The sequence below is a fragment of the Thermobia domestica genome, chromosome 12, assembly GCF_964235325.1.
Source record: "Thermobia domestica chromosome 12, izTheDome1.hap1.1, whole genome shotgun sequence".
Taxonomy (NCBI): Eukaryota; Metazoa; Arthropoda; class Insecta; order Zygentoma; family Lepismatidae; genus Thermobia; species Thermobia domestica.
The window spans coordinates 106,624,768-106,650,402 of record NC_137465.1 but is presented as its reverse complement, the minus strand read 5'-3'; the positions used below and the strand labels follow the sequence as shown (position 1 = coordinate 106,650,402).

Sequence of the window (25,635 nt, the reverse complement as noted above, 5' to 3'; positions counted from 1 at the left end):
CATAACAACGATATTTTCATGCAAAAAAAAAAAAAAAAAAAAAAAAAGCCATAGACATCGGAGTAAGTCCCTGGGCCCCATTGACCCTGTTAGTACAAAGAAAATCGTAGACTCTCAGTGAAATAGCTATTGCATCAACACTGTTTATTGGAAAGTCATGTTTTATAGTCCATTCTCTTCAGCATGAAACAAGTTATCCAGAGGTGCTACGTATTGAGGCCCCTAACGTACTTGAACAGGGAAAACAGGTGGAATGTCGGGAAAATTCCCTCCAAAAATCCCTCTCATCAACTTTGGACCTTATCGATCTTGTATTGATAGACGGAATGGATGAGGGCAAAGCTTGTAAACCAATACACGATTTCTTCTCATACCTATTCTGTCTAGCAATACAAACCTTGGTACACACATTTCTTATCCCCTATAGTATTTTTTTCGAGATACATTTGAATTGTGTGATTTTAACTGGGGTCACTCCAGAGGGGGCCAAAGTTGATGAGAGGGATTTTTGGAGGGAATTTTCCCGACATTCTACCAGTTTTCCCTGTTCAAGTACGTTAAGGGCTCCAATACATATCACCTCTGGAAAGCTTGTTTATGCTGAATAGAATGAACTATAAAACGTGACTTTCTAATGAACAGTGTTGATGCAATAGCTATTTTACTGCGAGTCTAAGATTTTCTTTATACTAACAGGGTCAATGGTCCCCAGAGACCTTCTCCGTTGTCCATGGCACCTAATTTTTTGTGCATGAACATATCTTTGTTATGTTTACCGAATGGACTAGGGTTGATTAGGAAGTCCCGTTGACAGGTACATTTCCTTTCCTTGTTAGAAAGCCCAATATTCCAAATCACTTAACGTCAATACGTAAAATAAATTTCAACCAAATTCCAAAATATACATACCAATTTAAGTATTTGTAAATAAAAGAAAAGCTTTGTAGCTTTTATTATTTTGAAGCAACAACAATTTCAGAACTGGACGTTTCACGTCTTTTTAAATATTTTTCATACGAATTCAGCTGATAGACGTTATCTTTAACATTCTACCATTATGGTTTAGTGCCTGTGAGTACGACTGTTCAGCATATGCTCTGAAAAGTGACCTTGTTATTGCACGTTATTTGGAATTTAATGTAATTTTTCATCATCAAAGGTTATATATGAAGTGAACATGCAGCTAAATAAGCGATGATTGAAATAGGGACTCCCGCACAAAATACATGAACACTACCCATAATGAAGTCTTAAATGTAAGTGTTGGATGATACGTTATATTTCATGCAAACTAAAATATGGCAAGTTAGAAATGTAGTAAATGCTCATTGTATTATTACACTAAATAGTTACTAGACACTAAAAGAGCGCAAGAACTATTTAATTCGTTAACCTAAAGCCCTTCCTCGCTGTTTCAGTGTTATTTCTTTATTTATGTCAGCGTTAGAGGCACAAGAACTGAAACTTCCCAATAAATGGAGTCACTGAAACAAGATCTAAAATAGTTTTTCTCTAACTGTTTTCACTGAAGTGTAACCGTGTGATCGTAAGTCCTTAATGAATAAACTGAACTCTTGATCAGCTTTAAAGTTACAAGATTTTAATCAATAATCAAGGTCGCTAAACCGAAATCTGAAAACAGTATCTCTCTGTCTTTCAATTAGATGCTAGGATGAATTTTCAAATGGAGAAAGTGAACCAAACGGAAAAGACCTGCTGGTGTTAGAGTGATGATACTGAACGTCAAATCATAACTTAAGGTAGCGAGGGAGTCATAATATATCACGCTAAACCAAAACACACAAGAGACTAGGTGCATTGTTCCTCATTATTTATTCTCCAAAGGATAACGGGCTCAATCTTCAGTAGGGACACAAATGTTTCCACATTAAACTGATGGTCTCAAATTTAGAAGCTTAAATCTCCCTCTGGGTAAAACACTCGTCATGATCTCATCATTTACACAATAAATCCATGTGTTAAGCATTGCGTTATTTCGCTGTCTAATCCAAATTTGCACACGTTCGTATTCGATAATCGGCTCTTCCCCCAACACGCTAGATATGTATTTATTTCTGTAATTATCAATCGAAGTGCCGCTGCATATTAGTGAGTCTGGATGACTGATCAGTCACGAATGTAAAGAAATTGTCAGTAGTCTGCTGATTTAACATGAGCACACTGAAGAGAATTCTCGTGGAGTAGTTAACTTCTCTACCACGGAAAAAGTTCTGAAGGCTATTGGCACAAACTAGCAGCAATCTCTTGATGATTGTACTCTTTCGAGGATACTGCTTTTAAGCAGCCTTCTCTCTGAGAAGTTTGCAATGATTTCTCAGGATTACTTGAAAGCCTGGAACAAATGTAAGGGAGTTAGGGGTGCTGTAAAACAAAACCGAGTGAGAACCACTGTTCGGTTGAACACTAAATCTCGGATATTCAACGCCAGATCTAAGCGCGGGATATTTCTGGAATATTCTAAGCTATGTGTGTAGTTAAGGTAATTATCACCCTGGATATTGTCAGGGAAAATGATGGGCAGTAAGTAATACTACTTCCGAGACGTTAGCTACTAGACCATAGGCTCAGAATAATACGGTTTGATTTTTTTAATAAGTTTCAACATTTGCAGGATTTTCTAATGGTAACTGTAATTTCGTTAAATATTTCTCTCAGTGGCACAGAACCATGCAATTTTAAACTGATGAACCATTTACACCTGACCGGAATCGTTGAATTTGAATGTAATTTTTAAGTCCTTTAGGCAACATTGACTCAGGAGGAAGGAATGGGAGAATCTTGAGAAAACCCGTGTACATGATGTTTGTCCACCACGAAGTCCACAACATGGCATGATCAGGGTTGAACCCACGACCCATAGCACCAAAGGTGAGCTCTACCATTGAGCCACTATGGTTTTACACAAGAATCGTCTAAGATCTTATCGTCACTGATAGAATTTAAATTTATTTATGCTCTTCAGGAAATTTCACAATGAAAAAATATTGCTGGCTGCTCTCGAAAGAAGTTACACTAATGTCATAAAACTTTTTTTTTTTTTTTTAATCTGTTCTGTTTTCCCTTCTAACGTTAGTTTCCCTTTTTCGCAGAAGCTAAGAATATATCACTGTCGTTTGAACAAAAACCGAGGGTTGATAAAAATCTGAAAACTGGTTTTCGAACAGAAACTTAAGTTTGATTAACAATATCGAAAGAGTGGAGCCGTTTTGTGTATCGCCCGAATGACACCCGATATGATCCTGGATATGTGGCTGCTTGCAATTGCAGTGGTCATGTATTTATATCATGTTGAGGTTAAATTTCCAGTCGCGATGCAGGACAGCTTTACAGAACTGAAGGGTACCTGCACAGTGGTCAGTATTTACACATCATAAGTAACATCATGTCATCAGTACGAGTACTTCAGCCTCATGGTGTAGCTCAGTTCCAGCAAGACCAGTCTCTGCGAACTATTCCAGTGTGATTCAGGTATAGTTCGCAGAACAACGTGAGACTGATTTAATTGACTGGCCGCCTCATGGGGCAGACACGAATCCCACGGGGAATATGGAGGCAGGATGAGAGTTTAAGGGACAGTAGGCATGAGGCAGATCCACCAAGAACTTGGGATGATCTGTCGGGCCCTGTTTCCGAAGCATTGCCAGAGGTAGGGGAAGGAGATAGATTTGTCGGCCACCTAATAGATTCCATGACAAAAATGAAACATGTAATAAATGCAGAAGGGTCTTGGACACAATATTAAGTGTCCCCGACCCGACTTCCGAAACAGCCCTTTTTAGGACTGCCTCAACTTACTTATCTTACACTTACTTATTAAACATTTTTATGAAGTAACTGTAAATATTTACCTTCGACTGTTGCTCGATGGGTAACTCTTAATGTAATCTTCTAAAATTTTCTCAATACTATGCTGAGCCGGCAAAACGATAAGCTGAAAGTAAAATAACAAATCCTTATATCACCACATTCATGATCATCAAGAAAAATATTATGTACTTTTTTTAATTAAGTTGATTTTATGGACGGAAAATATGCATAAAAATAAATTCTTTGAAATTTTCAATTATAAACATCTATTTCAGTAACATATATGTAGTTCGATTGGCTAATACAATTGTTTGCTGTAATAGTAACAAATTAGGAAAATTAATTTCACTCTCAACCTTAGCAATAACTTTTCAAACATTTTATTATTATTAAAAAAAAAAAAAAAAAAAAAAAAAAACGTAGATTGCAGATGGTAAATTTTAAAATAATTTCTAATAAAAGGAAACCGGTCAATTTACAGAATTTCTAAGCAAAATATTGAAAGAAATATAATGTCATGTTCAAAATAATTTAATGTCTATCTTATTAAAATTTACTTGAACTCATAGGTATGATGGATTGAAACACATATTTGTTCGAATTGAAACGCATGAAGAACAAGTTTATATCTATTTCAGCTCTATCTAAAATAGAGATGCAAGGGTTCTTTAAAAAGGCTGTTTTGAAAAGAAAAAAAACTAGTTTTTTCTGCTTCTTTTTTTGCTTGGGAAATTTACTTATTTTAACTTATTAAACATTTTTATGAAGTAACTGTAAATATTTACCTTAAAATTAAAATTCTGCTTTAAATTGAAAAAGCAGACTTTGTTTGGCTTCTCTACAACATAAAAACTCATATAATTAGTGGTTGATGCAGATAATAATACAAAACCTTGCAAATAAACCATGAATTGCTTTAGAGTCAGAACAGTATCGAATTTTCTGTTCATGGATCATATGCGTAATAAACTGTTCATCTGAGCGCGTGGAAACAAGAAACAAGACTCTAGAATATATAACCACCATTACGGTTTACTCAGTAGTGAAGATTTCTCAATTTTTAACAAGAGGAATTTAACATATTATGAAACACTGAAAAAAAAACAACATTTAATTTAAGTCAAGCACAAATGCACAACAAACATGAGCGAGTAGTTAGCTTTTGCGCTTCTATGGGGAAGTCCGGGATTCAATCCCGCATTCGATAATTCTGATAAAAGTTTTTCTTTCATCGTTGTTATTACTAATTACCAGCAGTGATGAATTTGCGAAGGGGTTTAGAGTGAGGGGATATCTTTCGAAATGAAGCCCGCTCCTCGACATTACGGAATTCTAAACAAACGAAATATTAGTTATGCCTTTTCTCATAAACTTCAATCTCCCCTCAAACAAAAGTTAGGAATTTTTTGAAAAATTAAATATTAATAAGAAAAACCCCTCCCAAAATACTTTTCTAAATCTGCCACTGATTATTTGTATAAAATGGTTTATAAATAAATATATAAATGTATTCAAGGTTTTCTCCGGAAGATTAATGCTAAATCATCGCACAGCTACAGTATAACAAATGTGGAAATACGCTCTGACGGATGTATATTGAAAAACGTACGCTCTGATGGACATACTGAAAAACATAAGGTTAACTTATCTGCTAGAGTACTAGGCTCTAAGAAATGAAACACGGATGATTAAAAATTAAATGATCTAGAGAAGGAAAAAACGTCTTTAACTCAGAAGTTAAAATAAAGTTAAACAGCTTTCAAAATTGTCCTCAAATACTTCGTACTTTATGTTTACTTTAATTCATAAAACATGTGCTCCATCCATCATGATGGTGAATTCCAGAGTGAAATATGACATTTAGATTATGAAATCTTACTTAACTATAGAATACACTATAAGAAGTTATTTAGGTACAAAAATCATGAAAATGAAAAAAAGCCCTAATTTTTGTTTTTTCCACAAAAAAGCAGGCTTTTTATGTAAAAAAAAAATTAAAAAATAAAATAAAATAAAAAATAAAAAAGGCTTTTTTGCATCTCTAACCTAAAACTAAGAATACACGAGATTCTGAAAGACATATGGATATTCAAGCATTTTTGAATATGACTGCGTAAAGACTCCCCATAACAGACGAAGAACGTATGTAGTCTGCTTTAATTTAGTATGCTAAACAAGTGTCATATCGCAAATACATGGAGATTATGCTGGCTCTCTTGGGACTTAAGAGATGATAATTCGTATTGGCCGGCTAATAGTAGTACGATATTTTTAGTATAAAAATTTCATAAAGTCGTATAAATTCAGTGTAATCACAGTGCCCCAAAAGGACGTCTGCTATTTTCCATGATTTTCCCTCTGCACAGGATCAACATTAACAGATTAAAAGCATGTCTACAAAGAAATTAAAATGTGACCCCAAAAGCTCGAATTCGAATTATTATTCAGTCCAAACTTTAATGTCATAGCGAATTCTGTCAAAGAACTTGATGCTTAAAATATATAAAATGATAATTACGCCTGTTGCGCTGCAAGGCTGCAAAACATGGACACTTACTTTCAAAAAAGAACGCACAATGAAAGCATCTAAAAAAAAAAATCCCAAGGTGAATATTCGGATCCACAGTGATGAGAATGGGGAATAGCGGAAACTTCATACCGAGGAAACTGTATAATTTATACTGTTTACTTAACATTGTTAGGATCATTACATCTAGGAGACTCAGGTCGGTAGGCCATGTAGCAGCATGGAAAAAAGTAGGAAAGCTTTCAAAAATTTAACCAGAAACTCAAACGGCAAAGACCTAAGCGCAGATGGGGGCAATATTAAGATAGATCTTGCACAAAGTAGAAACTGAATCCAGTTGGCTAAGGACAGAAGTCAGTGGAGATTTTGTGAATGCAGTGTTGAATTTTCGGGTTCCATAGGCTATAAACCTAATCAGTTACCACCTCTTCATATTTTTCTGTTTTATGGACCATCATCTTTAACATATATTAGCAATATTAATTCTATATAGTGTAATGATTGAAGAGTACGGGGAGAAAAGAAGGAATGTCACAAAACTGCATTTTCTTGAAAACGGCGTTTTAATATTGAAAACCGCTTAAAAAGAATATGGTTAGTTAAATCTTTTGCCCCTTTTACATGGACATTTCCACATCTACGTGAAAGCATCTAAAATATCATGGCATATACAATCAAACAGTACCAAGAGTCAACAACAGATAGGACAAAGCACCCGATCAAGTACATACATAGACATTCCTTGTTTTCCCCCCTTACCTTTTAATTATGGATATTAAAAATGTGAAATCTCTATGTCGAAGCATTCCAGTGCGAAGAGTTGTTTTTACTTCTCTTGTGTCTTCCTTTTACACCTCCACCTCTCCCATACACAATAACACACATTCACTGTGATGATTTCGCACCCTGAATTACACGATAAGCCAGTTACTGAGAGATAAAATAAATAAGTTTCAGTAAGTTCAATGTCGAAATATAATATAGCCTACGCTACATTTTTTGTATTTACTTACAGGTGACCAATAAACGTGTGGGGAAAAATTGAATTTCTTTCTTTAAATTGACCGATCTTTTTACTGTATGCGAATACTTGGACATTCAGATTTAGCTTGATACATAAAAGAAAGAAGGGAAAAAAGGTGAAAAGAGAGGTAATGTTTTAAGATATATAGAAAACAAGCTGTCACAAATGTAATTTAGGTAATGAAACATGGAATATGGTTCAAAGTAGCACAATCACAATTTTCAATATGTTAATTACACACAAGATAGGAATATTTGTAAGGACGAGGGTTCGCCCTTACTATGTTATTTTTTTGTGAATAAATAATTAGTGTACAAGTGTATATAATGTTATAGATAAAGGTGTGTCTGGTCAGACATATATTTAATTATATATATACGTATTATATGTTATATATATTTATAATTTCATCTTGGTTATTGCTTATTTGTATGTGTATATCTGCTAAGCTGTGTATTCTTACTTGGATTTCTTTTCAGGTTTATTTGACGAACTCAACATTCAAGTTTTTTCTATATAGATTTTCTTATAGTGATTGATGGAATTTTCCAGAGGCTTGTGACGGTTGCTAGTTTTTCAAGACTTTTTTGCGGATTTTTAAGCGAAAATAAAATTAAGTAAACTAAAAAGGGGAAGGGTCATCGATCATATAAAAGGAAGCCTCTCGCCGCATAGGGGGGATATACTGCTGGATGACTACGGCTGTTAGAGCCATTCTACGTTATTAAGGTCCTGCCTCGGTTTTTTTTCTTTTTTTTTTTTTCCTATCTTGTAGGAAACGGTCTGAATGATGACCGATGACAGAGAATAAATGATTTCTCTGGAGCCTGAGTGATGGCGTTAGAATTTTCTGATATTTTAATGAAAATAGTAGGGACTGGCCTAAGTGATGGCCAGAGCAAGGAATAAGTGATTTCCTTCGGTCTGAGTGATGACCAAGTTTGAGGACATTTAGCTAGTCAGGTTATAAGCTTAAATGATAGCTTATTGGGATAAGTGATTCCCGTTATCTTTTAGTGAGGAGAAGTAGGTTATAATTTTTTTTTAAACCTCAGAGGCAGAAAACACTTAAGGTTTTTTTTTTATTATTATTATTATTATTTGCTAGGCCAGAGAAAACCTAAGTGATGGTCTTCTCTTTAGAGAAAGAGAATCAGTCATTGGGCTAAGTGATGTCCATTGACAACCGGACCTCTTATATTTATGGACGGAAAGTTGTAGTCAGACTTTCCTGATAGCGGTAGGCGTCAGATAAAACTGTGAGGGAATGACGGATCGGTGGAGTCTGACTAAGAAATTGTAGGAGTCTGTTGGTCTGAGTGATGATCATCAGACTTAAGGGATAGGGCTCTGAAGTGAAAGAGTTCCGTATTTTTTTAAAATTCTGCCTTAAAGAATTTCGTTGAATCACTTCGATTTACTTATTATCTAAATAAATATTTATCTACCCTGATATGACTAGTAGTTTTCATTTGAGAATATAACAACCCATATATTTGATGGAAGTTTTAGTAGTAATTTGATTGTGGTTTAAATTGTGAGTGGGTACCCTTAGAGAGCCGTAACAGACTGGAAGGAGGAAACCATAACATATTGAAGAAAAAAATGTCAGAAAACAATATTAAATTAGTCTAAAGCTTCACTGCAAGATTCTCGACTAGGCATATACGACTTGTACGCTGTTAACACTTACCTTTCCCTGCTTTATTCGTGAACAATCTATAAGCAGCCACCTTTTAATTGAATCTGGAATATTTACGTCTATTTCACTTTCAATGAAAAAGTCCTGGAAAAAAAATTATAAAATAAAATAAAATAAAGACATTTCTAGATAGCTTACAGATAAAAAGACCTTTACCCTCTGTTTAGGAAGCAAATCTCCAAACAGCAATGCTCTGGTATCTCTTTTAATGTCTTCAACTGTGTTGCTATACGTTTGTAAATAGCTAAACAAAATAATTGATCCCTTGGAATACAAACTTAATTCATTCCAGAATTCTGTTCGAGTTCCAAGTCAAGATTTTCCCTTTTAAATTATAGAAACTAGATTAATCCGTTCCTGACTCCATGAACTCGAATGATTTTAACAGCAAATACACTGGATTTTAAAGTAAAATATTAACAAATATAACACTGCTTGAATATAAATTAACTTTTTAGGAGCCATGTTTAATACTAAAGTTGTAATTATATTTTAAGAAAAAATAGCACAAAACATGTAAAAAAGGCATAAAATTAGAAGCGCAGATCACACGAGATGCTTTCACTCCAGCTTCTAACAAAAAATTGAATTGAAAAGCGAAGGAGAAACTACACAAAAACACACGAAATATGTGTTGGGTGTTCGATTCAAACAGTGTTCGTATTCCAAGTCAAGCCAAAATGGTAAGCATGGTAAGCAAAATTAAGCATGTTAACAGCTTATATGGAAACTTACCAATTTATGACTATAAGGGAAAGGGAGTTCTAGGATTTACTGTAGGAGTCACTTAATTTCTATCAGTGTTGGGCAAATTTCAATTGAATTAACAATTAACAATTAATCTGTAAATTTAATTGTTAATTGCAATTAACAATTGAAATAAGTAATGGTTAATTGTTAATTGCAGTTGGCCATTAAAAAAGGAGAATCAATTGCAATTGATCAATTGATTGAAAGTAATTGCAGTGGAAAGTAATTGCAATTGAATTCTGTAATTCAATTGCAATTGAAATTAATTGGCAATTGATTCAATTGCAATTGATTTCCACAGCAATTACTTTCAATTGATTGATCAATTGCAATTGATTTTCACTGATTAATTTTCAACACTGTAGTTCAGAGAGGGCGTGGGGCAATGAAAACTTTAGCCACGACCAATTGACTCACCACCCGTCGTGACCCACGACCCACCGTGACCCACTCTGAACCACCACCCACCATAAATCACTCTTACCCACTGTGACCCACAGACCCGCCAAAACCCATTGTCATCAACTCTGACCCATGATTCACGCCCTCTTCTCTACTGACTAAAGAGTTTAAACTTGTAATAAAACAAGCCTATAAAATTATCACTCATCGGAGTTTGAATTTCTACGATCAATCGCTCAAGCATCGCGCTAATACAATAACAGCGGATCTGACCTTTCTAATATAAATAAAATAGTTTGTTCGTGTGTCTGTGTGTCTATCTTTGTGCGGCCTGTGGACGAGACGAGTGGACCGAAACTTTTCAAAATTTGGTCACGGGTAGCTTGGTCTAGGCCCCAGACCAAGACGAAGAGTTTTTTTTTTTAAATTCCTTACTATGGGGTCTCCAGGAGACGTTTACCGGGACCGGCCTGGGGACCAGACAAGTCGACCGAGAGTTACCAAATTTTGGTCAAAGATACCTTGGTCCAGGTTTCACACCAACGCAAAGCTTTTTCGAAAAAATTCGAACCAGGGGGTCTCAGGGGGGCGTTTACCGGGACATGTAAAAGTAGTAGAAAATGACCGATATCAGTGTCGATTTCATAGTTTTCGCGGTCGCTGAAATCAATGGTGAAACTCCGATCGCATTAACTTCCAAATTCACCGTATTCTGCTACGGGCCGTGGGTCAATGGGGGGGGGGGATACCGAAACGTACAAGTAATCCAAAATGACCGATATTAGTGTCAAATCCATAGTTTTCGCGGTTGCTGATATCAATGGTGACACTACCAGTAGCGATGACTTTCAAATTCATCCACCGTTGTATGCGGGCCTTGGGTCACCAGAGGGGGGAATTCCGAGACATGTAAAAAAAAATAATCGAAACTGACCGATATTAATGTCAAATTCATAGTTTTCGGGGTAGCTGAGCTCATTGGTGAAACTCAAGACCGCGTTTACTTTCACATTTAGCCCCCATCAGATAAGAAACGGGGGCATTATGAAGGGGATCACGAGACATGTAAAAATAATCCACAATGACCGATGTCAATTCCGTAGTTTTCGCGGTGGCTGAGATTAATGGTGATACTTTCATTAGCGATGATTTTCAAATTTAGCCACCATTGTATGCGGGCCGGGAGTCACCGGGGGTGGGGAATTGCGAGACATGTAAAACTAATGGAAAGTGACCGATATTAGTGTCAAATCCATAGTTTTAGCTGTTGCTGAGATGAATGGTGATACTTCCACAGGCGTTGACTTCCAAATACAGCCCCCATCGGCTGCGGACCAGAGGCATTGTTTTTTTCAAAATTGGAACCAGAGGATTATAGGGATTTTTACCGGCATATGTAAAAAGTAGTAGAAAATGGCAGATGTTAGTGTCACATTCATAGTTTTCGTGGTATTAGTTGGGGGTTGGTGGGTCCAGAGGAGATTGTTTCACAATACGAACCAAGGGGGTCTTGAGGGGGTGTTCACCGGGACATGTAAAAGTAGTAGAATTTGTGTCGAATCCATATTTATCGGGGTTGCTCAGACGTATAGTGACACCCCCGATAGTGTTTACGTTCAATTTCAACCCCATCGGCCTTCCCAATGAAAGCACATGTACGTTGTTGGATACATATTCACACAAAATATATCCAATGTTAGAAATGTTTCTTAATTGTTCTCCCGTTGTTCAGTTTGTTTACATTGATATTTTATCTGATCCGTGCGAAGAACGGGTATAACAGCTAGTACGAAATGGTAAAGTGTTTGTTATGGACCAAATTACAATGAATTCAATTATATAGATAATTATTATAATTATAACTAATAAATATTTCCTTGTTGAATCATAGAGCTCCTCCGTGGCTAAGCGGTTAGCGTACGCGCCTTTGGCGTGGGAAACCCGGGTTCGATTCCCTGCGGGAGCTCATGTGGTTCGGATTCCACGTTAATCAGTAGGTCCATGTCTCATATAGCCTCGCTGCTGACCGGGACGTTAAACCCCAAAAGCAACTCAAAATCAAATCAACTTGTTGAATTATACATATTTTCCAGTGGAAAAATGAATACAATTTAAAAGTCCCAAATCAACGTAAAGTAGACCAACTTAAAGGAAAAATGTATAAAATTTTCCATATAATTAAGCTTACAAACTTAAAATTTCCATGTAATTAAGCTAAATTTCCATTTTTGTGTCGTTTTGTGCGCCTATTTCCTCGTTTTCTGCGTCACCGGAAATGGGTCAACGTTATCCTACAAATATGGCGGAACAAGTTAATGCTGTTCCGTCAGGAACGATTTCGAGGTCGTTTCCTTCACATCGTCTTGTGCGTGTTTTCTACCGTTTTGTAAGCCTATTTCCACGTTTTGTGAATCAATGGTAGTGGGTCAAAATGGGCATTCAATGTGGGAAGAAAACTGATCCACTCTCCCACCAGTATCGAATTTCAAGGTCGCTTTTTTCGCATTGTTTAGTGCATATTTATACCGTTTCTGCGCATACTTTCACGTTTTGTAGGCCAACGAAAGTGGGTCAAAGGTGACCTACAAATATGGCAGAGAAAGACATATTCATTCCACTTTCAAGGTCCATTTTGACCCTCTTCCACTGATGCACAAAGCGACACAAATCATGTATAAAAAGTGTGAAGGAAACGACCTCATTTGATGGTGACGGAACAGCATTAAGTTATTCCGCTATACTTGTAGGCCATTTTGACCCATTTTTGTTGTCGCACTAAAGTGGAAATAGAAGCACTAAAGTGGAAATAGGAGCACAAAACGGTACAAAGCAGGCACTATACGATGCGAAAGAAACGACCCCCCAAATTCGATAGTGGCGGAACAATGGCTCTATTTTCTCACACATTGATGGACCATTTTGACGCATTTCTGGTGATGCTCAAAACCTGGAAGTAGGCGAACAGAACGGTACAAAATACACACTAAACGATGCGAAAGAACCAAGCCCGAAATTCGATAGTGGCGGAATATTGAGCCATTTAACTCCCACTTTAAAGGTCCGTTTAACTCACTTCCGGTGACGCACAAGACGAGGAAGTAGGCCCAGAAAACTTTTAAAAAAATAATCACTAAACGATGCGAAAGAAACGACCTAGAAATTCGATAGTGTCGGAACAATGGGTCATTTTGGTCACACTTTGGACGTCCATTTTCACACACTTCTGGTGACACGCAAAACGTGAAAATAAGAGCACGAAACGGCACGAAACATTCACTACTCGACGCGAAAGGAAGGACCACGGAATTCGGTAGGTATAGTGGCGGAACAGTGGGTCATTTTCGTCCCACCTTCGAGGCCCATTTTGACCGTCTTCCAGTGACGCACAAAACGTCGAAATACGCGCACAAAAGGGTATGCAATGTGAAATTAACGACCTCGAAATTCCATAGTAGCGGAACTCTTGGTCATTTTCGTCCCATCTTGGAAGCCCATTTTGACCCACTTACGGTGACGCAAAAAACGTGGAAATAAGGGCACGAAACGGCACGAAAATTCACTAGTCGATGCAAAAGGAAGGATATCGAAATTCAGTAGTGGTGAAACTCTTGGTCATTTTCATCCCACCTTCGAGGTCCATTTTGACCATCTTCGAGTGACGTACAAAACGTCGAAATAGGCGCACAAAAGGGTACGCGATGTAAAATTAACGACCTCGAAATTCGATAGTGGCGGAACAGTGTGTCATTTTCGTCCTACCTTGGAAGCCCATTTTGACCCATTTCTGGTGACGCACGAAACAGCACGAAAATTCAGTAGTCGATGCGAAAGGAAGGATATCGAAATTCGGCAGTGGCGGAGCAGTGGGTCATTTTCGTCCCACCTTCGAGGCCCATTTTGACAGTCTTCCAGTGACGCACAAAACGTCGAAATAGACGTACAAAAGGGTACGCGATGTGAAATTAACGACCTCGAGATTTAATAGTGGCGGAACTCTTGATCGTTTTCGTCCCACCTTGGGGACTCATTTTAACCCACTTCCCACGACGTACAAAACGGAAGTAGACGCACAAAACGGCACAAAACGATGTGAAGGAAACAATCTCGAAATTTATTGGTGGCAGAAGAGCAATAACTTGTTCCGCCATATTTGTAGGCCCATTTTGACCCACTTCCGGTGATGCACAAAATGTGGGAATAGGCGCATAAAGCGACACAAAACACGCACAAAAGATGCAGAACAAAGTACCTTGAAATTCGTTGGTGGCGGAACAAGTTAATGACGCCGTGAGCACCAATATAAGTATATACTGTAGTTCTTACCAGTTGGCGCGGTGGGTCAGTGGTAGAGCGTTCACCTCCGGTGCTTGAGGTCTCTGGTTCGATCCCAGCTCGCGCAGTTTGTACTTTGTGGTGGACAAACACCGTGCTCGTGGATTTTCTCGGGGTTCTCCCGTTTCCTCCCACTTTCTTCATTTCATTCATTTCCTATCATCACCATCTCCTTTAGCCTATCCGGCATAAGCGTGAGACGTAAAACTAAAGATTTCTTATCATTTTTTGTAGTTCTTACCATCAAGGCTGAGAACTGCACGGTCCAATTTTTTAGCCAAAGTAGAAGCCCAACCGGAATAGTGATGTCAACCGACTCGGCTTGGTTCAACTGAGCGTACAGCTTGAGCTGGCTTGGTTGGGATTACCCATCGACTGGGCTCAATTGAGCCAATGGCTTGAACCGGCTCGGTAAAGACGAGTCATCGGCTCGGCTCGATTGGAGCCAATGGCTCGAACCAGCTCCGTTGAAACCAGTCCATAGGCTGGGTTCGAGTCAGCTCAACTGAGCCGATGGCTCGAACGGGCTCGGTTGGGGTAAGCAATCAGCTCAATTCGGCTCGGCTCGTGTGAGCCATCGGCTGGAGCTGGCTCGCTTGGATGAGCTGTTGGCTCGGCTCACTTCTCGGTTCGGCTCGATAAGTGAATAAGCTGTGAGCGAGCCGCTTGAGCTGTTGACAACCCTAAGCCCGGGTCGAGCAGTTTTGAACATGTTTGGCTGGAGTCCCATAACTTCTAACAATTTTTGGCTCGAGCCCGAATACTTGCTCCTCCTGAACTCAAACCAAGAACCTCGTGACCGATGTCCTTGCCTCCTGAAGATTTCTTGACGACCAAGATCGACAGTCAACTAATTTTTAGTATTCCGATACAAACCGCCTATATTCCATGTTTATACAGGTACACGGTGTTATAATGATAATTAATTATAGTAGTAGTAGTAGTATCATTGATTATTATATTGTCTATGTAGGATACTTGAAGATAGTAGTACTGGGAACTACACAAAGGATTTAGCTGGAATTGGCTCGACTCGACTGGAAACTCGATCCGAATTCGAGTCGAGTTGGGGGAAATTTTTCGAGCCGAGATCTCAAGTCGAGCTCAAAGATGTCTGCTTCGAGTCGAGTCGAGTTTTAAAGAAAACTCGCTCGAACTCGCTGGTGCCCATTCCTATTGTATGCATGACGGGCATATAGAGTTCTTTCGAGGGGGATAGAACCATAAACATAATATATTTTAAAAAATACTTAGTTTCCTGGCTTTCTTCCCAGGGGGGGGGGGGATGGTAGGTATCCAGCATTTCTTATAAGTACCTTATTTGAAATATGTAAAACAGTAACAAGTGGACAACACAATACACACACATCTTCTTATCTTCAGTTTTAATTGCTGATTTCAATTGCAATTAACAATTAAATGTTTCAATTGCACCCTTTGCAATTGACAATTAACAATTAAAAGTTTCAATTGCCTGGTGACCAATTAACAATTAACAATTGACGAAAATTTAATTGTAAATTTTATGATTGAATTCAATTGTAATTGAAATTAATTGTCAATTACAAATTGAAATCAATTGCAATTGAAATCAATTGCAATTGATTTTCAGAGCAATTACTTTCAATTGATTGATCAATTGCAATTGATTTCAATTGATTTTGCCCAACACTGATTTCTATGAGTGTCAGTAAAGGTCAGCGCTTACTGCAAAACTCCATTATGGGTATTTCGAGTCTATTGTGCCTATTGACTTTAGAGATCAACACACTAACCTATCGTTACTTTATTTTTATCGGACTCGACTTTGTGCTGTGAGATTGGAGAAAAATATCAAACTTAGGCACATTTTGCACTTAGAAAGTACAAAAAGGCACATTTGGAATTTGAAATTTCATGCTATAACGAAAAGGAGAAATAAATTTAATGGAAATGTCTAATAGTAGTATAATATGTAGATATTAATAAAAATATAGATAAATAATGACATACCCATTAAAGATAAATGTTGATAAATGAATGTGCATGTGATAGTTTAAGTAACAGCTGTTATGTTTAAGAAACGTGTAATAAGTATTGTTTGCATTAATTTAGAATTATTATATTTGTCAAACCCATATATCTTGATAGAAATTTTCATATAGTTTAATAAGATGCAATATGTACATTCTCGTTACATAGGACTTTAGTCAATCAAAAGTATTTTTGATAACATATTTTACTTATATTAACATACTTAATCGGCGTCGAAATATATCCATATATTAGTAGTTAAGAGTTTAACGTTAGGAAATTAATAACGATATTTGTCGATAAAATTTTTTGTTATTACTATGTCATAGTTTAGGTATGAAATATAATCTTTTTCAGTTGATTTGTTTTCTTTGTCCATTTATAGCTTGATTTGTGTATAGTATTTTAGGTTTCAATGAATCTATAAATCTTCATCAGTCCGAATGACTTACGTCAGGGCGTACATATATGTCGTTTTAGAAAAACAATATGTTTTTATTATATTTTGAAAACTAGTAGATATATATTCTTGCATAAACGAAATTTTTGTTTTCTTCAGTAATCGATAATTTTATAATTCTTGTCAATGTTACACAATTTCCACAGTTAACGATATATTATATTTTAGTGCATTTTTGATTTTTCTACATATGTTAATGTTATTATTGAAGATTTTGTGAAAAACACAAATATGTGAGTTACTGAAAAAGGCGAATAGGAATGCCTGAAAATATTTCGTTTAAATAGTCATTGAAGTATTGTCGATTTAGATGTTTCGTTTCTTTGAAACTTATATATTTTCATTTCATTAGTTCATTATTTACTTGTGCATTGAAAACAAGAAAATGAATATTAAGCATCAGTTTTCAATGAATTAAAAGATTTTATTTTGTATCAGTAGTATTATTGCGTACATATGTTTAATTATTATTTGTACGTATATTCTTCATATGACTTTTAGTATATAATAAATGTCGTTTAATATAAATTATGTGAAAAGAATAATAAGTCAAGTCAAGTAATATTAGTTATCAAGGACGAGAAAAGAAATAATAATAGGAAAATTTAGTTGAATTTCGTATGGATCATCATTTTATTTAAATTTCTATTTTGAGTTGATTTGTTTTGTTGGATGAAGGGAACGCGAAACAAAGATTGAAAAAAAAAAAAAAAAAGAAAAAAGAAAGAAAGTTAACGGAGACTTTTAAGTAAATATTTTCAATTTTATTATTAACGTTAAAGGAATTTTGGAATAAAACTAACTATTCGATAACCATTTAATGTCTATTAGCAAAATGCTAGTACGTTATGGAGGTTCTCCTTCAGAGGAGAACATGGCCATAGATATATGAATATGAATCTCTAAGTTTCAGCCATACTTAATTGAAGCAGAGGATTTCTCTCGGGAAATCCACATGGCCCACAGTCAGCGACGTTTCAGCTGTTTCTAAGGTAGATTATCAAGGTGAATTAATTTTTTTGAAATAACGTTGTAGTTTAAATAAAAAAAAAAAGTTAGAAGGGAAGAATAAATAAATAAAATAAACTAAGCGAGCAGTCATTACAACGAGGTCAATTAGCGAAATGAGTTTTATTTCACGGTATATTAATTGATTGATGATAGTAAGAACTTTTGATAAGTGTCGAAAATTTGAAAATCTAAGTCCTTTCAGTATTTTTAATAACCATCTGATCTAGTTAGAAAAAAACACAATCATGTGTTTTAAATCAATGTCAGTAACCGAGATTTATGATTTGTTTAACAGCAATAAAGGAAGAAAATGAATGTTTTTGTGAAAAGGAAAAGTTAAGAAAAGAGATCATATAAGGCAAAAAGGCGGTTGAATGATATGTATTCATGAATGGGTTAAAAGGAATATCGCGTATATACCCCGTTGACGATGCATGTCCGGGATGAATGTGTTGCAAAATAGCTGATATTAAGCTATACTCAGATAGCAGTAGCGAATAAATGTCTTTGTGAAGACAATGAATTCCGAGGTAGCTGTTATGCCCTCGATGTAGTTAGACGAATTCCGAGGTGGACGTTGTGCCCTCGATGTAATTGTATGTGCTAATAGTATAAAGGTTTTTAAGAGAAAAGTATTTGTTGCAAATAATATTTTCTGGATACCCATATGAATGATGTAGACGTTTATGAAGCCTTGTGCAGATGCTGTTAAATAATTTAAAAACAATTGTGTTTCAGATTAATCTCGAGGTAACTAAATCATATCACAATAAAAATGAAATTATGCTGTAGTATGAAAGGAAAAGTAATTTGTGGAATTGTTATGAGTTTCATTGAAAGTAGTAGTAATTGTAATGTTTGAAGGTGAATAGTCTTGTAACTTTGGAAACAGACATCTGTTTGGTAAAATGCTCGTGATGACTCTTGTTTTAACTATACTGGTTATCTAATGAGAAAAGGTTTTCTTGTTTCGTGAAATGTGTTTTATGAAATTTATTTCGGTTATTTAATGTGAAAATTCATGTCACTATTACAATGTAATGCACAAATCTTGCGATTCCGTTCCGTTTCCGGTATATATTTAAAAAACACCTTATATCCGTCCGTTTACGCATAGTTTTGTGAATTCTAAAAAAGGCTGATTTTTGTTCGTTAATTACTTGCCCCAAAAAGGTTACTTACATATATCTAACAGTACTTTGTAATATTATTGTAAACTTTGTCATTGTCATTAATTTGAAAAATTCGAAGATCGTGTAACATACACAATAATACTAAGTGAGAAACAGTGGAGAAAAAGGAAACATATTATATACAATAAAAAAGAAAAGGAATAAAATAAATGAAAGGACATTTAAAGACAGAAGAACAATTGATATATATATAAAAATGGCTTTAAAAAAGAGTGGCTTTAAAAGTAAGTGGCTTAACATGCAGGTGAAAAGACCAGCTGGCTAAGTAAATAGATTAAAAAAAAAGTAATGGATAAGGCGTGCAATAATAGTAAACGATGTCATCAATAGTATTTTATAAGAAGTGCAAAGTGGATAATTTTCCTCACATATACGTATATATGAATGCATTTTCAGTGCTTCGAATTCATCGTTATTACTTCTCAAAAGTGTCACAGTGGCGCATCCTCCAACAAGCTAGTGTTGCATCCCAATCTTCATCAATGTGATTGAAGTGAACTATATACAGGGTGTACTCAAATTCATGGACATCAGTAACGGTCCAGGATCCTTTGACAAGATCGCCAGTGCAATACTGCCAATTCTCTGTGGACACCATTTGCTATCGACACCGGGACGCTCATCGAAGCAAGAAAATTAAAACTTTTATTTTATTAGTTTTCCCAACCAATTCTAGTGAAAAGGACACGAGTTGGCAACAGTGAACTCAATCTTATCATCAGTTTCAATTTAAAGACGCCAAAATTAACTTTGTCTTTATATGTGTGTGTACGTAGAACAATAACTCTTTGATCGAAAAGTTACTGAGAGACTTTTTCTACTTCAGTTCCCATGAAAACGAAAATTAGCTAGTCACCCCAGTTGCCTAACTGACATCTAAACTAATTTTTGATCGGACAATTTTTGGTCATCAACCAATAGTGGACAATGTTATATTCAGTGAGTGGTTCCTAGTCATGTGACCCACGGTGACCAGAAAAAGTGCAAATCAGTCGGTCGACGAGCATCGAAACCTCCATCACGGGAGGGAAGTCGGGCAACGACTACGAATCGTGTGTGTGAAATCACCCACCCTGACAAAAGCTCGAAGAAGTAGTTATCCGCCAATAGGCCTAGTACACGAAAGTCAAGCTAAAGGCCATTTCATAATCGTGAATTTGTATAGTTAATCCCGATCAACGCCCGAACACAGTTTTAATTACTTAGTCGTCTGGAAAAAGTTTTCGAGTGCCGATTGACCGGACTCAGTGTGCAGTCATCTTACGCAGCATTTACAGGATTCTTCGAAGGACTCGTTGCCGAAGCAGTGGAAAAGGATAAGCCGTGCCATAGGTTGCAACACCGTGCCACAGGTAACAGCGCGCAATTGCTTACGCATACTCATTCTTAACAAGCCACTTACATATTAATAAATGTGCACAACCTATTGTTAATGTAAAAGAGAAAAAGAGAAGTAGTTAGTTAGTAAAAATTCTCCAGCCGTATATTGTGTAAGTGTTGTAATTATTATTTTCTTACGTAGTGTTCTTACATATTTTAAAGGTCATTAAGTTGTGACAATCAAAGTGTAATACTAAATGTAATAACAATCTTAAAGTGAAAATATGAATAGTTAAACGTAATTACTATTTGAGTAATCATTTTGTTTTGTAAATTCTATTCCTTCATTAACGCGAGATTGTAGGTTACGGGATGTGCTTCGCATCCAATGTCGAAGTAGTGAGCTATCCCTTGCAATAGGTACAAATGGTAAAGAGAAAAAAAAGAATTAAACCAATTTTGACACTGATAGCTCGTGCGTAACCGACCACGTTGCCCATCAATTTGTTATTTAAATCTTCCCAAGTTTAAATAACAACTGACAAAGCATGATATGTGTCCAGGTGGAGGAGATGATTGGGAACCATACACTTTTCGATACCTCTCAGTTGTGAGTGCAAGGGTAGAGAGGCGTAACCTCCAACACCAGCGATAACAAAGTGTAGACATGATAAACTGCATAGCATTAAAGATCTCTGATAAAACTGTAAAAACTACTTAACCTATATAAAATAAATTCACTTACTGGCTTAATCGGGGAAACAGCTCTATAAAAATAATCTTCGTGCATGCCTGGAGGTGATGTGGTTTTCTTCAGTGCTATCTTGCGACTCCTTTTAACATGTTCACTCTCCTCGTCAGGAATAGATGACTTTTGTTCCTCATTCTTAGAATTACTTCTCGTTCTTCCCCTTTTAAGTGATTTTGTTCCTTTCTTATCATTTCTGAAACGATAAAAATTTAGTACATTATAACCACTTAGAGATACAATTTTAGGTCTACAACAGGGTGTCTAGTAATCATAATTTTTGAACTTTTCGCTTTTTCTGTATACATTTTACGAATATTTACCGATTAAATACTGCCAGATTTTTGGTGAAACTAATATGACCATATATTAACAGTAATTGTATGCTCAATGCTTTTCGTATCATTGAATTATTGTTTATGTTTTCAGAAGACCAAAGCTTAATACTGAAAGGCACATGAAAATCTGAGCTACGCTAAACAATATTACATTGAACTTGTTAACAAGAATTTTAGGAATGATCCAAAAAAATGGATCAAAAGATTGCGATCTTGGCCAATAATTAGTTTTTGGATTAGAGGCCACAAAATTTTTGAACGGCCCCTAATCGAGTTTTCGTATTTTTTACAGAATAAACACATCATACTGAGTTAAGTGATAGTATGGGTTTGACTACACTATATGAAGTTCTCGAGATATAAGGCCTACAAGAAAATTTTTGCCTGAAATATATGGCATCTTTTGATCCAAAAAGATGACGCAATTGACATTAACAACTAATAGTAAATACTACAAAATCTTTGAGTAGTGAAACAAAATAATATGGTATATCATTATAACTTTGTATTCTAACCACAATTCTTAGTGAGACCAGTCTTAGAATTTTAAATTTGTGCTGTCACTCTACCCTACTTTTCTTTTTCAAAACCTTATTTGCTCTTGCAGCAATGCTATTTCCCGGACCATTTCGTCCAACAGCTTCTAATTTTATTATTATTATTATTATTATTATTATTATTATTATTATTATTATTATTATTATTATTATTATTATTATTATAATTATTATAATAATAATATTATTATTATACTATTATAATAATTATACTATTATAATTATACTATTATAATTATAATAGTATAATAATTATACTATAATAATAATAATAATAATAATAATAATTATTATTATTATTTTTATTCCAACTCTTTGACTGCTCTAACCTGCTTCGTCTCGTCCATTTCTTTTCTTTCGTTTAAGATCCGCTGTTATTCAAAGGCTTCTTTGTAGCGCGCATGTAAGTTCTGGAACAATTGAATTATTCTCTTTGTTACATATATTTTTTCCCCACATCACCTACACTGCCCACTGCTTCAATAATATGCCATAGTGGTATCAAAGAGCATTTATTTTGGTTCGGAACCAAACACACTCTGTTAATCGAGAATCCACGCTCAAAACCGATATTGGCATGTAACACTATCAACATCATTTTAACAAAATTAGAAAGATTGTCAAAATCACTTCTATCGCTGATTATATTCAACCAGAATATGTTTCAAGTATATTCTTTCCTAGTCAATTATTGTATAGCTTCTTTAACTTCAGGCTTCGAACACACTACTTTATATTGTCGTGCAACTTTATCAGCCACAGTACCTTGCAATTCATTGTTTTTACGAGGATGTCAAAGCAAGTACTTAAGTCTTTCTCATCACCATTAGGAGATTACCTTATTTGCTCTGGATTTAGACACTTCAGAGTTTTTGTAAACTCATATTTAAGAAAGAATCTCTCCATAATATTGGTTTCAAATACATTTAAACACCTTTGCCCATAATCCTAAATAGAAGAACGTCTTTGTCAGATACTTTGCTACAGCTTCGTAATGCATGTATTGTACCAAAGCCAATATCTACTACTTTGGTTCGCAAGGGATTTTTGTTTTTAGCACGATCAATTTTGAGAAATGTAATCTTATTTGAAACATCTGTCTTTATGATGCACTGAACTACATGCTTTAACAACGTAAACCATGAATCGTTAAGAAAAGATGCTAATGGATCAAACAGAAGCACGGAAATTGAAGCTAGTGTGGGTCAACACTCCTTCCATCTAGTGGTCAATATGAGAACTCAGTGAATATCCAGACATCTTAAATGCCATCAGCCGGCATTAATGGATATTAGTTGAACTTAATGTTTATTCTTTTACACTATTCATTTCACATTTAAAATTAACGCAACAAACCAACGACTACCTGTATAATTCGCTTTTCATATCGAAGCTTCGTTTTTTTCTTTCTTTCGACACACTCAAATTCTCGTATAATTTGTGCTTTTCCCGAATGCTGGACACCCTGTACAAATAATCTAGAAAGGTAAATACTACTCAAATGGAGACAAGAAAATATTAAATGCCTAATATAGAACATTTAATGGTAATTACAATTTAAAGAAACAACAATAATAACTTTATCTTCAGTGCTGCGAACAACCTGCACGAAAATACGGATGGTTATCAAAATAACGAAAACACCTGTAGTTTGAAATACGTAAGGTGTGCGAGGACGTATCACCGAGGATGCGTGTGCCACGCTTAGTTGTTGTTAGTGGTGTGTTAGGTTACCGTGTAGCACGTCAGATGGAATAGACAAGGGCGTGTGATGGTCACTATTCGGAGGTGATACAAAATAGGAGATCTAAATACCAACAAATGTTCAGTGGGACTTCGGAAATTTGGCTCAAGTGTTCCTACGGTGACCAGTAAGTTTGGTGTATCGAGGTGCAGTGTCCAAGGTAATGATGACAAAACATCGGCGAGGGAAATAATGAACAGAAAAGAAACCTCACGGACTGGTATCACCGAGCACTGAAAAGTATTGTCACCAAGGAGGGTACAGCAAATGCCACAAAAGTGACTGCAGAATTCAATTAGCACATGGAACAGCCCATTGGAAAAATCGAAGTCTGACGCGAGTTATATAACATGAATATTCGCAGTTGGGTTCCGAATTTGAAATTGCCGATTACCGTCAACAACTCAACATCGCAAAGAAAATGGTACTGAGAACATACAAAGTGGACCGCCAATGATTGGAAACGTAGTATAAGTTGATGGATAATAATTTCCAACTATAGGCAGCATTTATGTAGGGCGGACACATAAAGAAGCTGATGCTCCGAACTGTCTGCTTCCTACTGTGAAATATGGTGGTGGCTATGTGATGCTGAGGGCTGCAATTTCCTGATATTCCATAGGTTCTGAGATTAAACTCACAGGACGCATTACTATCAGTGATGGTTTGAACATTTTAGGTGGTCATGTGTATTCTACGGTCCAGGTGTTGTTTTTGAACAATGATGCAATTTTCCAAGATGACAATGCGCCGATTCACACTATTGGATGAATACACATTCCCTGGTTCGCCCAATCCACAGATTCCAGAACAGAGATCCTCCTCCATTCTCGCTGACGGACTGAGTGCTGCACTGCATGAGAAATGATACAATATTCCTCTGGAAACTATTCGAAACTTATATCTCTTCATTTCACGACGAATCAACAGTTGTTCTATAATGCTACGGACCAGCTAGCGGTCGGTCACAGCTAAGCCCGTGCTAGATATTTGGGCATGGCTTCTTTTCCAATAACAAACTGAGCCCTCAGGTCACACTACAGCCTTGAACACTTCCACTCTCCATCCAGACACAGAGGCTTGTGTTCTTTTAACAGAGGGGCTGATGATACTTCTAAGAGTGAGAACCGCGCGAGAAGGTGACTTGGGACACCAACTCTCATTCTTAGGTGTCCACTCTGACAGGTCTGAAGTGGCGAATAAACGTAGATGTGGAAAGTTCACCCCCAGAGAACTATCATAATCTATAGCCTTAGAGGAATCTCAAGCCTCCATCACACAAGAAGTATCATCCAATAACAATCCGTCTAGTCTTAATATGGTAGAGGGATAACAGTATAGCTTAGATTAGCAAAGCGATGGAAATCGTACATAATATACGCAGTGTTCTTTATCAATAAAACATGTCTCAGTAGGGCTACAGGAGTAGTTGACAACTAATGCTTATCTTCGAGATTTTCAGCAGAATCCGTCTGGAAGAATCACAACCACTACTCCCCTTATAACTGTTTATTAAAACGTAATTTGGAATAGGAGTTGTGTTGATTTTGAGTTTAACGTACCGTTCAGCAGCGAGGCTATATGAGACGTGGACCTACTGATTAACGTGGAATCCGAACCACATGAGCTCCCACCGGGAATCGAACCTGGGCCTCCCACGCCAAAGGCGCGTACGCTAACCGCTTA

At 36.2% G+C, this 25,635-nt stretch overlaps 1 protein-coding gene across 3 annotated transcripts in view; it reads right to left on the bottom strand.

Moving 5' to 3' along the window:
* LOC145666580 (mortality factor 4-like protein 1) overlaps window positions 1–25,635 on the bottom strand; it is a 122,974-nt gene that overhangs the window by 54,103 nt on the left and 43,236 nt on the right. For all 3 annotated transcript variants that reach the window (XM_081733946.1, XM_081733945.1, XM_081733947.1), the window contains 3 exons: window positions 21,308–21,506; window positions 9,073–9,165; window positions 3,870–3,952 (listed from right to left, as the gene is read on the bottom strand). In XM_081733946.1, the coding sequence (XP_081590072.1) occupies window positions 3,870–3,952; window positions 9,073–9,165; window positions 21,308–21,506 (375 nt within the window). The remainder of the gene's footprint in view (window positions 1–3,869; window positions 3,953–9,072; window positions 9,166–21,307; window positions 21,507–25,635) is intronic.